At 39.8% G+C, this 14540-nt stretch overlaps 1 protein-coding gene across 5 annotated transcripts in view; it reads right to left on the bottom strand.

The window, feature by feature from the left end:
- The window catches only part of PLD1 (phospholipase D1), a 185413-nt gene that overhangs the window by 19611 nt on the left and 151262 nt on the right, over positions 1-14540 (bottom strand). For all 5 annotated transcript variants that reach the window (XM_037137477.2, XM_037137478.2, XM_037137473.2 and 2 more), the window contains 2 exons: positions 7327-7461; positions 191-344 (listed from right to left, as the gene is read on the bottom strand). In XM_037137477.2, coding sequence (XP_036993372.2) covers positions 191-344; positions 7327-7461 — 289 coding nt within the window. The remainder of the gene's footprint in view (positions 1-190; positions 345-7326; positions 7462-14540) is intronic.

The raw sequence follows: 14540 nt of genomic DNA, 5'->3' as shown, positions 1-14540 counted from the left end.
TCTTTAGATAGAAAATGTTTGTGCCACACGTAATGCCATTTCACATAGCCCCGTTAGTCCCCATCCTGGACTCCGAGAGACACTGTACTAGAGAAAGGAGAACCACGGATGGCACGTGGGGCGGGGCTGGGTCCCAGACCCTGCGGCAGAACCACGATCAGACACAGATGGAGAGCTGTGGAGGGCCCACCTGAAGCACTGCAGCCGCAGCCCCTGGGCAAACCGGCCGGCCTGGTACTCTTTCCCATCCATGACCGAAGGGACTGTCTCCGTGTCCTGCACAATGACTGCCATTTCACTGTCACGCTTTCCCAGCATGCTTCGGTCATTTATGTTGGCAGAGCCTGTAAGGAGAAACAGGGAAACTGAACAATCTTCTCACCACAGCAGACTCTGCCAGCTGCCCTCCCCACTCAAATTCTTCCTCACCAACAAAATCCTAATTTTGCTTTAAGGAGAGGGGGACTTCCCTAACCTGTGAGTGCATTTTGATCAGTTTAAGCCAACTGTTGCAATTTCGTTATTTTTGCCAGTGATTGACTTAGGAATGGGCACTGGCCATGATTCTAGACAGTGTGACATGAAGGGAAGTCTGCGGGGGTTTCTGATAAAGTTTTTTTTTCTTTTCATAAAGTGACACAAGCCTTTGGATATTTTGGGTTCAGGGGATGGATGAGGATGTGATTCCAAGGGCTGCTGCAGCCATTTTGTAAGCACTAGGAGACAGACAAGCTGAAGATGGCAAGCAGAAAGAAGAAAAACCCTGGATCTTTAAGTTCCTGAACTAGCCAACACTAGAACTTTCTTAACTTCTGTTTCACACATATCTAGCTGAATTTCCTATTTTGTGGCTGAAAGGACTGCAACTGATATAATCATTAAACAGACAAAGAAAAACAGACATGCTTACCAGTTCAGTCCAGTTAGTTTTTAGACTTAATCAGACTGTGCAGACTTTAACTCATGGTCATGTAATTATGAGTGTCGAAACCCAGGCACACCTTCACAATCAACAGAAACCACTTTCAAAATAGATTATCGTTAGTGGCTCTGGGTTTTCCATTCTCTCACCTCACTTGTGTGGCCTGCCAACAGCTTCTGTATCAACCTTCCTCCATTCTGTTTATAAATCCAAACGCACCTGTGCTTTCTGCATTCCCCTGCCTTGGCTTCAGAAACTCCATCACGTTCTCCTCACTAACCACTGCAGATTCACTCTTTCGAATCCTCGAGGTATTCCACAAACCACAGAAGAGGCCTGGCTGATCCCTTTTCCTTCTCCTTCCCCTGGTCACACATTTCACTGCCTCTGCAGATGTGGAGCAGAAGGGTCGGGCTGAGCAGGAGCACTGGCTACTCTCCATGATGGGGACTATCATGGTGTCCGCTGACAGCAGCCTGCCCTGAGCCCTGAGGAAGGGTGTTGTACAGGAGAAAAAGCTGTCCCATGTTGAAGAAACTTCACTGCCCTTTGCCACAAAATTGTCATGTGGTTAATATACAAATCTATGGTTGCTATGGATGTGAGTGGTGCCCCACAGTGACCCTGGGTGACAGGGACCGGATGGAGCACCTCACAGACATCTGGGAGTACTGCTGGAGCAGGGTAAGGTGACAACCTTTAAAATACTTTATACATACACTTTTTGATTACACTAGAAAATTCAGTCATATCTTTAGGCTGGACAGTTGGCCCAGCATTAACATGGGGAAAGTTATTTAATCTTTCTCAGCTTCAATTTGCCTTTTATACATTGAAATCATATTCTAGACCTTGTGGCCTCATTTTAAGATTCAAGATCATGTGGAAGCACTTACTAATCTACAAACTGTTGTACACATGTTAATTATTATTGACATTATTATCAAGTACTTGTTAATTCTGTAGTATGCGCACCACAGAACACTGCCAGAGGAAGGGACAATTTGCTGGCAAGTAGCATTTGTATCAGAGAAGCCTCCTCTCTGGGTTAATCACCCTTCACAGTGTGTGTGAACTGCAACACGGAGAGGAAAAAAATCCCCACAGTACTGTTTTGGGACTTCATTACCCCTAGTCTCCAGCAGAGGACGCTCTTGGGATACAGGCTACTGGATTGGGTGGTCATCACTGCTCTCCACTGTCTCCGCAACTGGGGATGGGAAGCCTTTTTTGGCGCCACACACACACACACACACACCCCTACCTTTTCACACCAGTCCTCCAGACCCCTCCCACCAAGCTGGGCCCTACTCCCAAAGGGAGAAATACATTCCTGGCATTCTGAAACTGGAATTCTTAGAGAGAGGAGTGCTTCTTACATTTGGAGGGCTGATCTGAAGTTACCTGGAGCGCTGACTCTGAAATAGTTCGCTACTATTTAATAGGAATGTGAAGAAAGAACTCAGAAAAGTTTTGATGAATGTAGTAAATGAGGTACTGGAAATGAGATATTGATGGATGTAAACGCTACCTCTGTTCTTATTAAACGTCCCCATATTCTAAAAATCCAGTTCAGAACAGCAGATGTAGCATTATTCCACTTCCGTATAACACAAGGCGGAAGAGACAGCACAGTTCTAGAAAGATACACATTAAAGTGGTAAGAAGGGGAGTGCCTGCTGGCACAGAGAGGGAGGCCAACCGGGGAACTCTGGCATGTTACTCTAGACATGTTTTCAGAATTGGGATTGTTTACAAAAACATGCTCTTTATTCATGTAGTGCTTTTTATGGTAACTACAATCTATTGTTTTTATTAGGACACTGCCCTGAAATTTTAAAACCACTTAATTTTTAGAAAATGATTCTTTTTTATTGTATTGTTCCATTACTGTTTATCCCCCTTATACCCTCATTGTCTGCTAGTATTAGTAAACTTTTAAAAACTTTGCGCAATATACAAAAGAGTATATGAAAAATAAATATTATTTCATATATAGAAATAAAACTTAGGAACACCAAACATCACTGATTTTAACACTCAGGCTGAAAAACAACACAGCCACACCCCAGGAGCCCTCAGGTGTCTTCCACGCAGGCCCTCCCCTTACCAAGTGGGAGACTTGATAGAGAATTCGGTGTTCATTACACTCTGCATGCTTGTAGTTTATATGAAGGGAATCCTACCTAATCTTTTGAGATTTGCATCTTTCATCCAATATTATGTCTTAGGGATTTATCTGTGCAGAGCTGTTAATTACTATTTTCCTTGAATGAACACACCAGGACTTATTCATTCTACTGCTGATGGATGTCCGGTCGTTTCCACGGTTTTGCTGTGATGCGCCACTGAGCTGCACACAGCGTGTGCGTGTTTTCTGGTGCACACATGTGACAATCTGCCTGGGCTCCGTCTGCAGACCTGGAGACTGGTGCTCCACAGTCCTGCAATACTTGGATTGGACGACTTTTTAATTTTTGCTAATTGGTATTTTTAAAAACTGTTGTTTCATAATTACATTAATGAGAATGAACATCTTTCATATATATAAATATGATACATCCTCTTTGGTGATGTTCTTATATAGTTCCTTTGTCATTTTTTTCTTGGAGTTATCTTTTCATACTGATTTATAGGAGTTCTTTATATGTTTTGAATATTAAGTGTGCTGCAAGTACCCATTTCCAGTTTGTGGTTTAGATTCTTATTCTCTTTATAGTGTCTTTTAATGGATACAGTTCTGAATTTTAATGCAGTTGGATTTATCTATCTCTCCCTTTGCAGTTTGTGCTTTTTTCACACCTTGTTTCAGAAATCGTGACTCCGCCTGTGGTAGGCAGAATGATGGCCCCCAGAGACACCCGCATCCCAGTCCCCAAAGCCCGTGGATTTGTCACGTTACAGGGCAAAGGGGCACTCAGGGTGCATATGGAATAAAGGACGTTAATCAACTGACTTTAAAATAGGGAAATTGTCCTGGGTTATCTGGATAAAGCTAATATAATCACAAACATCCTTAAAAGTAAAGGTGATTCAGAGGGAGATTCCAGGAAAATGGGTTGTAACTTTGGTGGGCTTTCAGAGAGATATAATATTGCTGCCTTCAAAGATGAAGAAAGGGGGTCACGAATGTGGCCAGCCTCTGGAAGCTGGAAAAGACAAGGAAAGGCACTCTCCCGCAGAGTTTCCGGAAAGGAAGGCAGGGCCGCCACCTCGATGTTAGCTCAGGGAAGTCTGTGTTGGACTCCTAACCTACGGAACCATAAATATGACCTGTTTTAAGCCCCTAAGTTTGTGGCCATGTGTTGCAGCAGTAACAGACAAGGAACACACCAACTGTGCCGTGTTGTAGCGTTTTAAAGGAAAACTGATTCTTCTGTTGAGCCCACACCAGCTGTCCTATACTTCCCACCCCTCCTGTTCCCTGTGTCTGCAGTTCAGAAATTCTCAGCTTGAAGTGCCCATGAGCATCACCTAGGAAGCTTTGAAAAAAATACTGGTGCCAAAGAGAAAAACAAAAACACCTTGATGTCTGGGCCCCAGACCAGACCGATTTCGTCAGAATTTCTACAAGTAGAAACCAGACATTTCCAATACTACCTCATCCCTTGACCTATTCATTAATCCATCCTTTAAACAAATCTGGTTTAAGAAAAATTGCAGACACAAATAAGCTTCTCCATAATTATAAGTTGCTAAAAGCTCCCCAGGCAATTCTAAGGCAGCCAGGGTTGAAAGAGACCCACAACATGAGATCAGGTGGAATCCCCCTTTACCTGGCAGCCCTTCAGCCACAGCCTCTCATCAGCCACTGCAGTGTCTCAGCCAGCGGGTTTCTCACCCACCCACCCTCGCCTGTTCCAGTGCTGCAGTCTGCATGCGGGTGTTTTTGGTGTCGGGTGGAAGGCAGGCCACCCGCCCCTCTGGCCCAGCAGTTCTGCGGGGCAGCGCAGTGTTTGAGTCCTGTTGGACATTCCCCACTCACTGTACTTTGCAGTGGACTAGGGAACAGCAAAAACTCACTTCACATAGTCAACACAATAGACTTAAATTCTACTTAAGGATAGCCTTGTTTTGGGTAGGAAAGCAAATCATTGTTAACTTCGCTCAGGGACAATATCAAGATGGGTTAGAAAACTGGATTTGGCCACAGGATTTATAACCAGCAGGGATGTTCAGGCCAACAGACAACGGAAGTTCTACACCAAAGAGACTTTAGTGCAAGAACACAACTGTTTCCTCCTGAGGGAAAAATGAGGATAAACAATTATTCATTGTACTTATATCAATCATTCAGTAATTCTGGCATAAATTTCCCATGTTAGGACATTTAACCATGGGTTACTTTAACTCTTAAGCTTTGAGATAACTTGCTTAACACCTGTAAAATATTCTTCCATAACTTCTCAAACTCCTCTCTGCGAATTTTCAACATTGCTCCCTGTGTTATGAACTTAAACTGGGCTGCTGGGCTGATGGGTTGAACAGCAACAGCAAACTTGCTTATGCTTCTGAAATAAAAAGAACAAGGGTATCTTTGGAATTTTCCCCGGGGGAAATCTGTTGTGCCCTGGGGGAAGGAGAAAGAGAAATCAGCCCCTGGAACCAAAGGAAGACATCTTCGTACTCCCGAGCCCACATCTTCAGTCTCAGGAGAGGAAGAAGTACATGCAAAATTGACCTGTGATTGACAGCCTAAAAAACTGTACCTCTGAGGGTTCACAGACCTTTCTAGAAAGTAAGTCAATTAAAAAACTCAACAAACCTATTTAACAGAGTGCTGTTACTGAAAACTACTTTGCATTTATCCTTTAAGTAAAATAAAACAGGTTGAAAATCAAAATGACCTTTAAAAGTAAAATATTTACATCTGTCAATTTTTTACTTCTAGAATTCTAAAATCTTCCAGAGATCAAGTGAATTTTATTTCACTTCGTTTGTTTTTTTCCATTTCAGCAGACATTAGTATTGCTCCTTCCTACTGTCATTTGCCAAATTTAATACAAATATATTCAGAGAGTGGCTTCCGAAGGGCAAGGCCAGAGTAGCTTGAGGGGAATAAGAGAAACCTTGTTCTGGGTGAAATAGGGGAGTAAATGAATCCCTAAAGAGCTCTGAACCCTATAGAGCAAGGGATCAGATATACAAGACATTTTTCTTAAATGCCCAGTAAATGTATTTAGTGTGTGTGTATGTATGTGTGTGTGTGTGTGTGTGTGTGTGTGTGTGTGTGGTGTTGGATGTGAGACTACATTTGCTGGCTTCAGAACTACTTTTTCTTTCTTTCCAATCCTGTACCAGATAAGGCAGTCTCATTACTCCTAGATCCGAGGCTTTTTTTCCCTTTTATCAGCGGAGGATGTCTATATTTACTGCCAAGACATTTTAAAACACTCCAGGACATTTAGTTTCTTAAAGAATAGGGAAGTATCTCATAATAGATGAAAAACTACATTTCATTTAAAACAGATGAGCAGAATCCCCAATAGTGGGACACATTGTATCTCTAAGTAACCTACCCCCAACCCTTGTCAACTCATTTATCTGGCTGATTATTAACACTGTTTCTCATCCTGGCCTTTCTGTGTATATGTTACATAATATTAGAAAGCAAAACAATTCAGTGATGGGAAAATAAAGCTTTCCATGTGTATAAAATAATGAAGCTGAACACCCATCCCTCTGGTCAAGTTGATCTAATCTAGGTAGAATGTGAAACCAATAACTCTCTCACGAATCTGTTGGTGGGGAAAGGACTCTGGAGAATTCTATTGTGCATCCTTGACAAGAAAAGACTGCAGACTTTAGTCCAGAGCTCCATCATACCATTACTTCACAATGCCCCCTAACTGCGCTGACACCAACCCAGCTGGTCCACTCTGCACCCTGTTTAATGACACCCAAAACAAAGACTCTAGGGAAAAAAAACAGAAAACATGGAGGAAACAGTATTTTAATACCCTTCTGATTCTGACCCTGGCACAACTTAAGATCTGTGGCCGTGGTGAGATGGGTGGAGGGCAAACACACTCACATCACCAGGTACTCAAGTGTGACACATTCTCCCACCCCATTTCTCCTCCTTCAAGTCCCCAAATGCAGGCACTTGGGTTCAATTAAAATAAGGAGTATAAAAGAATTAGAGAGAGCAGGCCGACTATCGCTCTGCTGGGTCAAACTGCTGCCTTCGGATACTGCAATTTACACAGTGGTCATTTAATTGCTCGGGGCCTGTGTTTCTTCACAGATAAAAAACAGGGATTAGAAAGGTTGTAAGCAAACCAGATCGCTTCAGAAATGTTTTAGATGGTATGTTACTATCCTTCTCAACTGCACAGAAAGCTCAGAGGAATAGAAAGATTTCTGGATGATTTAAGTCAACGAGTTAGAGACCATCTACTTACCAATAATAACAGTGTTGTCGTCGGCAATTAGCAACTTGCTGTGGACATAGATGAGCTCCGTGACTAGGTTCCCTTCAAGCTCGGCGTGTGTTCTGAGACCACAGAATGATATGTAATTTATCCACTGATTGCCAACTGTAAGTTTAAAGAGAAATTACTAAAATTAATATGACCAAGCTCAGTAATAGCACATTGAACTTTACCAAAACAACTATATTACTTAAATAGGTTAAGAAATATATTGTATAATGTGTGTGTGAATGTGCGTGTGTAATTCCCAGATTCGCCCAGGATCTATTCTTGCTATCTGGATAATTTTATATCGTTGATATTGTACACACACATTTAAAAAATCATACTGAAGTGCTTTCCATGTCTTCCTTTTGCTGAGGCAATCCAAAAATATATTTGAATATGAACATTTTATGTCAATGATTTGGTGAGTAACTCCCGCAGTGCGACCATCAAAGCCAAGCCCGAGCAGATAAGCTAAGACTTCGGTGTGGCCTCGTGCCACCCGTCTTGGTCGCCGCCTGCTACGGGTGAAATCAGATGCAGGACGTGTGCCCAAACTGCCTGAGGTACGCACAGTTTGCAGCACGCAAGTATGCAGCACGAAGGAGCAGTTATATTCTACAGACGTTGGGTAGATATAAATGCTGGCAATTAAATGACACTCCTTCTAAATTATGAAGATGAGGAAATGAAGGAATCCTGACTCTATTTGGCTTTGGAGAGTTTTTTCTTCAGAGCAGGCAGAACCAGGTTTGCACTTGAACTCATTGCCCTCTCCTCATGTGAGGGCCTTTCCCGTCATAAGGAGAAACGCATTCCACACCCCGCCAGCCCCTCACCACTGCCCTGACTTGAATGGCAGTTGCAGATTGTACGGTCCCTCGCCCACATCGCGGTTGTCTGGGACGAGCGAAGCCTGATACTAGAATGAATGAAGTGGAACCAAACCATCACAAATTCTAATAGAAAGAGAACATAAGTCTTTTTTTTCTTTATTGGAATCTCAAGCACTTTAGTAGAACCAATGTGGTTCATGTTCCACTGACTGAAGTTTCCATGTATTAGCAATGTTTTCTGTTTTACTGTTGGTGTCACTCTGTGTTCCTGTTAAATACGAGTATCTTGGAAAGAACTTCATTCACAGGTTACACGCGGAGACCCTCCCCTTACACGTATGGGTGAGCCTGCAGCTGTGTCTGTGGGAACTGATGTGCTGGTTCACTGGTACATCATGTGTAGCACATGCATCTCTAAAGTTTCATATAAAGGAGATTTTTGCAAGTAATTTTTCTCCATTTATTAATGTTATATTGGAAACATGTTCTATACAAAGAATTGCCTCCTCTTTGAACTAGAGAGAGAAGTATTTCCTCTCCTAAGTCCTGCATGCCCATTAATTCTAGGAAAATATTTCTAATATAATGCCTAGTACATTCTTTTACCACCACTTATTTAATCCTCCATTTTTCCTACTGTTGTGCAGGTCTTACACATATTTGTATCCCAAACCCTTGCACGGTGCTTTAAAAAGTTAAATAGATGAGTAAATAGAGGAATGGATAAACGGGTAGCAGCTGGTATTTTATCTTTTGGTTTCTCTGTATCATCTACTTTCCTGTAGGTGGCTCATGATCTAGAATCTAAAATTCTAAGACATAAAGCAGCTTTTAAAAAATCACAGATCAAATCCTTTGCTAAAAAAAACATTTTTTTGCAGTAACTTCTCATAAAATATCCACTTTGAGCAACAGAGTAGACCAATGGTTCCCAGTGTGCATGGAGACCACCTCCTGGGGACCTGGTAGAAGCAGAATCCTGGGACTCTCCCAGTGTTCGGATACAGTAGAAATCTGTAATTCAAATGCCCTAGGAGATATCATTCTTTGAATGATACTGCTACAGAGTCTTGGTATTTATAGACTTCAGATTAGTGGTACACACTCAGAAAATAACACAGCATGACCCAGTGAGATGCATTCTAGGGGTACAAGTCTGCTCAATGTGAGGAAATCCATTAATATAAGATAGGATATTGATCAATCTAGGAAGAAAAATCATGATTATCTCAACAGATGCTGAGGAGTTTTTGACACAATTTAATACCAATTCTTGATAAAAACAACAAACAAAGTAGAAAATGAGGAGTACTTTCTTAACATGCTAAAAAAATATATATATAATACATGAATTATATATATATATACATCTGTGTATGTGTGTATATATTACCTTGGGGGCATCAGCCAATGCATTTAGACTAAAGAAATCACCTCCATTTATAGGTAATATAATAGTATACTTGTGGACTCCATGATAACATGATCTCAAACAATAAAAGAATAAGCATGATAGTATATAAATTTAGAAATCAATAGTCTCCAAACACACAAACAATAACCATTCAGAGGATATAATATAGACAAAACCTCACTTATAATGGTGACAAAGAAGATGAAACACCTAAAGATAAACTTAACAATAAATGTGCAAAATTTTTATGAAGAAAAATTTTAAACTATTGAAAGACAGGAGAATAAAGTTGAACAAGTTAAAAGACATCCCTTGCTCTGGGACAGAACAATTCAACATTAAACAACAAAAAGAAATGGCAACTCTCTTCAGGGTAACTCATACATGTAAGGTTACTCAGAATGTAATCTCAGTAAGACACCCACAGGTTTCCACGGAACTAGAAAACCTGATGCTGTCATTTATATGAAAAAATAAACAGTCAAGAATGGTTATTAATAAAACTGGAAAAGAAAAACTATGGGGGGACATTAGTCCCATTTCATACATCTGATATTAACACATTCCATAAAGTCTGTGTAATTAACACAGTGCAGAACTGGCCTATAAATAGACAACTAAACCTGGGAATGGAATAGAAAAGTCCAGAAATAGATCCAAGTGCATATGGAAATTCTGCATATGTACATAAAGACTGCATCTCAAATAACTAGAGAAAGAATTTTTACATAAAGGACTAGGACTTTTAAATAAAAAGCACCCATACAATTGCATTGGTATTTGAAAAAGATAATAATTATATGTTTATCTCACACCAATCACAAGAATAAACCCAAAATGGATCTGAGAGAGAGATGGAAGCATATAAAACCATAGCAATGTTAGAAGAAAGTACAGTAAGTTCCTGTATGGTCTGAGTGTAGGGGAGGCTTGTCACTGTCCAGAGGCAATAAAAAATAAGATTGATTACTTTGGCTCAGTTAAAAAAAAACACTACATTTTCAAGATACAAAACACCACAAGCAAAAAACAACAGACAAATAATAAAGTGGGGGAAAGTATTTGCAGTATGTGTCACAGATAAAAAGTGAAGAGTGCACACTTATAAGGAACTCAATAATTAAAGGGAGCAGGTGAAAATCTAGACAGAGAAATAAGAGTAAGACATGAACTGATAATTCACACACACAAAAACATACATTTGAAAAGATATTCCCCCTTACTTATAATAATAGAAATGCAAATTAAAACTCCACTGAGAAACCATTTCTTACCTCTGAGATAGGCAAGAAAAAGCAGGATAATGCATTCTGTTGGTCAGACTGTTGGAGCAGGCTCTCTCATACGTTGGTTCTGAGAGTGTGAATTGGCTCAAGCTTTTTGGAGGGAAATTTGGCAATATCTGACAAAATTACCTATGTGTTTCTCTACCTATGGACCCAGCAGTCCCACTCTAGAAATTTACCCTAAATATGTAACTGCAACAAATGAGAACATACATACATATTCAGTGTTACTCATCGTGTAATTGAAAAATACTGAATAAAACCTGACCACACATAGGAAAGTGATTGAATTAACTATGGCAAACCTATACATAGAAGGGTATGCAAAGGTAAAAAAGGCATGAAGGTCTCTACAAACTAATACAGAGTGACTTTCAGGACATATTGTTAAATGAAAAAGCAAAGTGCATAGGAGAATATGTAGTACGCTATTCTTATAGAAGAGAATAGGAGAAATATAGAAAATACGCATGTTATCTGCTCATTTGTGCAAAAAAAACACAGCAAGAATAATCTAGGAACTGATAAAATTGTTTAACCATAGGAGGTGGTTGGCAACAGGGTGAAAAAGAGGGTAGGGAAGAAAAAGAAAGCATAGGGGAGTAATGCATCTCAAGTATGCCTTTTTTCATATTTAAACTATCTGCAGTGCAGAAGTGAGCAAAAGTAGTTTACAGTTCTGAGTACGTGAAACAGTTTATTCTTGTATTATTATTTGTTAATTATTGTATTATTTATTTGCAATACAACTGTAAACCTACGTTTGCCAACCCTTGTATATTGCACACACTCAAAAAAAATCACAAAAGCTAAAGAAAAAAATCCCTAAAATAGAACACAAACTGAAGCAAATGAACCTCATTGTACTTAAAATCAATAATATAATTCAAATTAATTTTGGACAGTAACTCTTGAGTGTACGTATACCCTTAATCTAAAGACAAAAGGAACTATGAACAAATATTAAGTTCTAGTGAGTAGATTTATTTTTTATAGTAGCATGGGCTAGCAGTTAAGAAACTATTCTCTGTGTATTCTGGGACTGAGGAAATGGATACAGATATTGTAGCTACTAGGAGCGATGTTTCTCACTGAAAGAGGAGTTACAAAAACAGAGAGATGGCTGGAAGGAATCCTGCAATGTGTGAAACTGGAGGTATCAGTATGCCAATATGGAGCATAGACAGACAGACAGACAGATGGCGGACAGATAAGTAGAATACTCACAGCCCACACCAGTCACAGCCCGGTAGCAATGATCTTCTCTGGAACCCAGATCTTGGTTTCTAAATTCTATATTCCACTGAATGAGTCTACATTCCTTGGAGAAATGGTTGCTGGCAGGACTAGTTGTAGGAATGTACAAGATGAGTCTGAAACCCTTGCTGTGCTGGGGAGGGGGAGAAGGCTGATGGGGACATGGCAAAAAGCACACCAAAGCCCCTTAAGAAAATCCCTCAGAGGACAAAAGTATGGGAGCTGAGCATCCCAATCATGACCTACTGAATAAAATACGAATCCATGAATGCATACCAATGTAAAAACAAGAATACATAAATGTAGAAGGGAAAGATTTCATTACAGCTGCAGTAAGTAGAATTGCAAATAACAAATTAAGAACAAAGTAATAAATATAGAAGAAATAATGGAATTAGAAAACCAGCATTTAGCAACTGTCATGGTAATAATAATTGAATCATAGTGGTAATAATTGATTGATTAGAGAATCACTAATGCATGCTAAAAATTACTGGGTGTTTGATGGGAAGCAAGATTTCTATATAGCCTCAAAGCGTTCTTCCACAAATACTAATTGCAAAGGGAAACAGTAATCATATGGTGGATACACCTGACAGATACCACCTTCACTCGGCAGTCAGTCAGTGAAACCAGTAGTGGGGCACCCCAACATCATGTCCGGGATGACATGGCCCATGAGGAAGGATGCATCACTTCTGTAATATTCCTGCCGAAAGGGCATAACCTGAATCCAATCATGAGGAAGCAATGAATACCTGCACTGGGGGCTTCTCTACAGAATAAGCAGTCTGTACTCTTCAAAAATATCAAGATCATAAAAGTCTCCACCTTCCAAAAAAAGACTGGGGGGTTTTTTCAGATTAAAGAAAAATAAAAATACATGGCAACAAAATGCAACACATGACTGCTGACTGAATCTTGAGTTGGAACAAATCATCCCCCTATTTTGCTATAAAGGATATCAGGAAGACAACTGGCAAAATTTCAGTAAGGTCTACAAGAGGACAATAGTATTTCACTAATGTTGATTGCATTTATTTTGATAATTGAATTATAGCTGCTTTAAAAATGTCCTGTTTTTTCAGGAACCCATCCTTATGTATTTAGGGGTATATGGGTATCATGGCTGAAACTCATTCTGAAATGGTCCAGGGGAAAAATGCCCACCTATCTAGTAAAGGAGAACGATGAAGCAAAAAGGTAAAATGTTAACATTTGGGAAATCAGAGTGGAGGGTATATAGCAGTTCTAGAAGCCAGAAGTCTAAAATTACTTAAAAAATTTTTTAAACATTAGTGATACTGACTAATAGCAACCTACAACTTTAAGACCTAGTGATTTGTAATTTTCTAAGGCACAGATTTGTGCCGTTTTAAAGCAAGGCTAGAGAGTATCAGCAACCTATCAATTAGCTGGAGAACCTCACAGCCCACATGGTCCAACCTGTATCCTTGACTGTAAAATAGCTCTACGACGTGATAAAAATATAATCTGTTTGTGAAAAATGCCCTCGAGAAGGAGGCAAAGGGTCCCCAGCCGGAAAGTGAACATTTTGGATGATTTCAAGTGTGGCCTGTCAAATGCAGTGGGGGGCCCATCTAGCAGGGAAAAAAGCAAGTCAAGAAATTAATCCTGCTAGTGTTTTGTTCTGTGAAGAAAACTGGACCGATACATCATAGCTACAACGTTGGTGATGTTTCCTGTGGTGTGAGGATGGACTGAGGAAACAAGAACCTTTTGAAGAAAATGGGAGAAAGCCAGGAGCATGTACAAGCATTAATATGAAGCAACAGATGGAAATATATCAGGAGGTTTCCAAATCATATGTCATGGCGGTACCACATCTCAGAATCTTGAGGTTTATACAGGCTCCTAGGACATATCTGTTACGAGCATTGCACATATATACCTCAAAAGGTGAGAAAATCAATGCAGCAGGCTTGATATTTGCAAGAAAAATTTATAAAAGGACTTCAAAGGTTGCCACAGGCTTTTGTTACTTGAAAACTTGTAGCCGTTCACATTTGTACATTTCTAATCCTGATCAAATACATCTAGACCTTCTGTTAAATCATACTAAATTGGATGCTAAAATGTCATAACTCACAAAAGTTATAAAAATGACAAAGAAATGTTTTAAATTAAATACTAAATCACAGAAGATTGGAGTATCAGATAATTATACAGTAATAGCTGCAATTTTAACATATTCACAGTGGCAGTTCTGTTATTTTTAAAGAACTGAAATGGCACAGAACTATAGTTTTCTATCCAATTAGAGATTAGCTGGTTCATGTATTTAAAACCCACTATGCATTTACAGAAACAAAAATAACAACAGAATGTTGTACCTCAAAAAGGGGCGCTATGTCATTAATCTGTTCTTCCCTGTTCAGAGAATGA

This window comes from Artibeus jamaicensis, unplaced genomic scaffold (genome assembly GCF_021234435.1).
Source record: "Artibeus jamaicensis isolate MK-2021 breed Jamaican fruit bat unplaced genomic scaffold, CSHL_Jam_final scaffold_474, whole genome shotgun sequence".
Classification (NCBI taxonomy): Eukaryota; Metazoa; Chordata; class Mammalia; order Chiroptera; family Phyllostomidae; genus Artibeus; species Artibeus jamaicensis.
The sequence above is the reverse complement of the archived record's forward strand: the minus strand, read 5'-3'. Positions and strand labels throughout refer to the sequence as shown.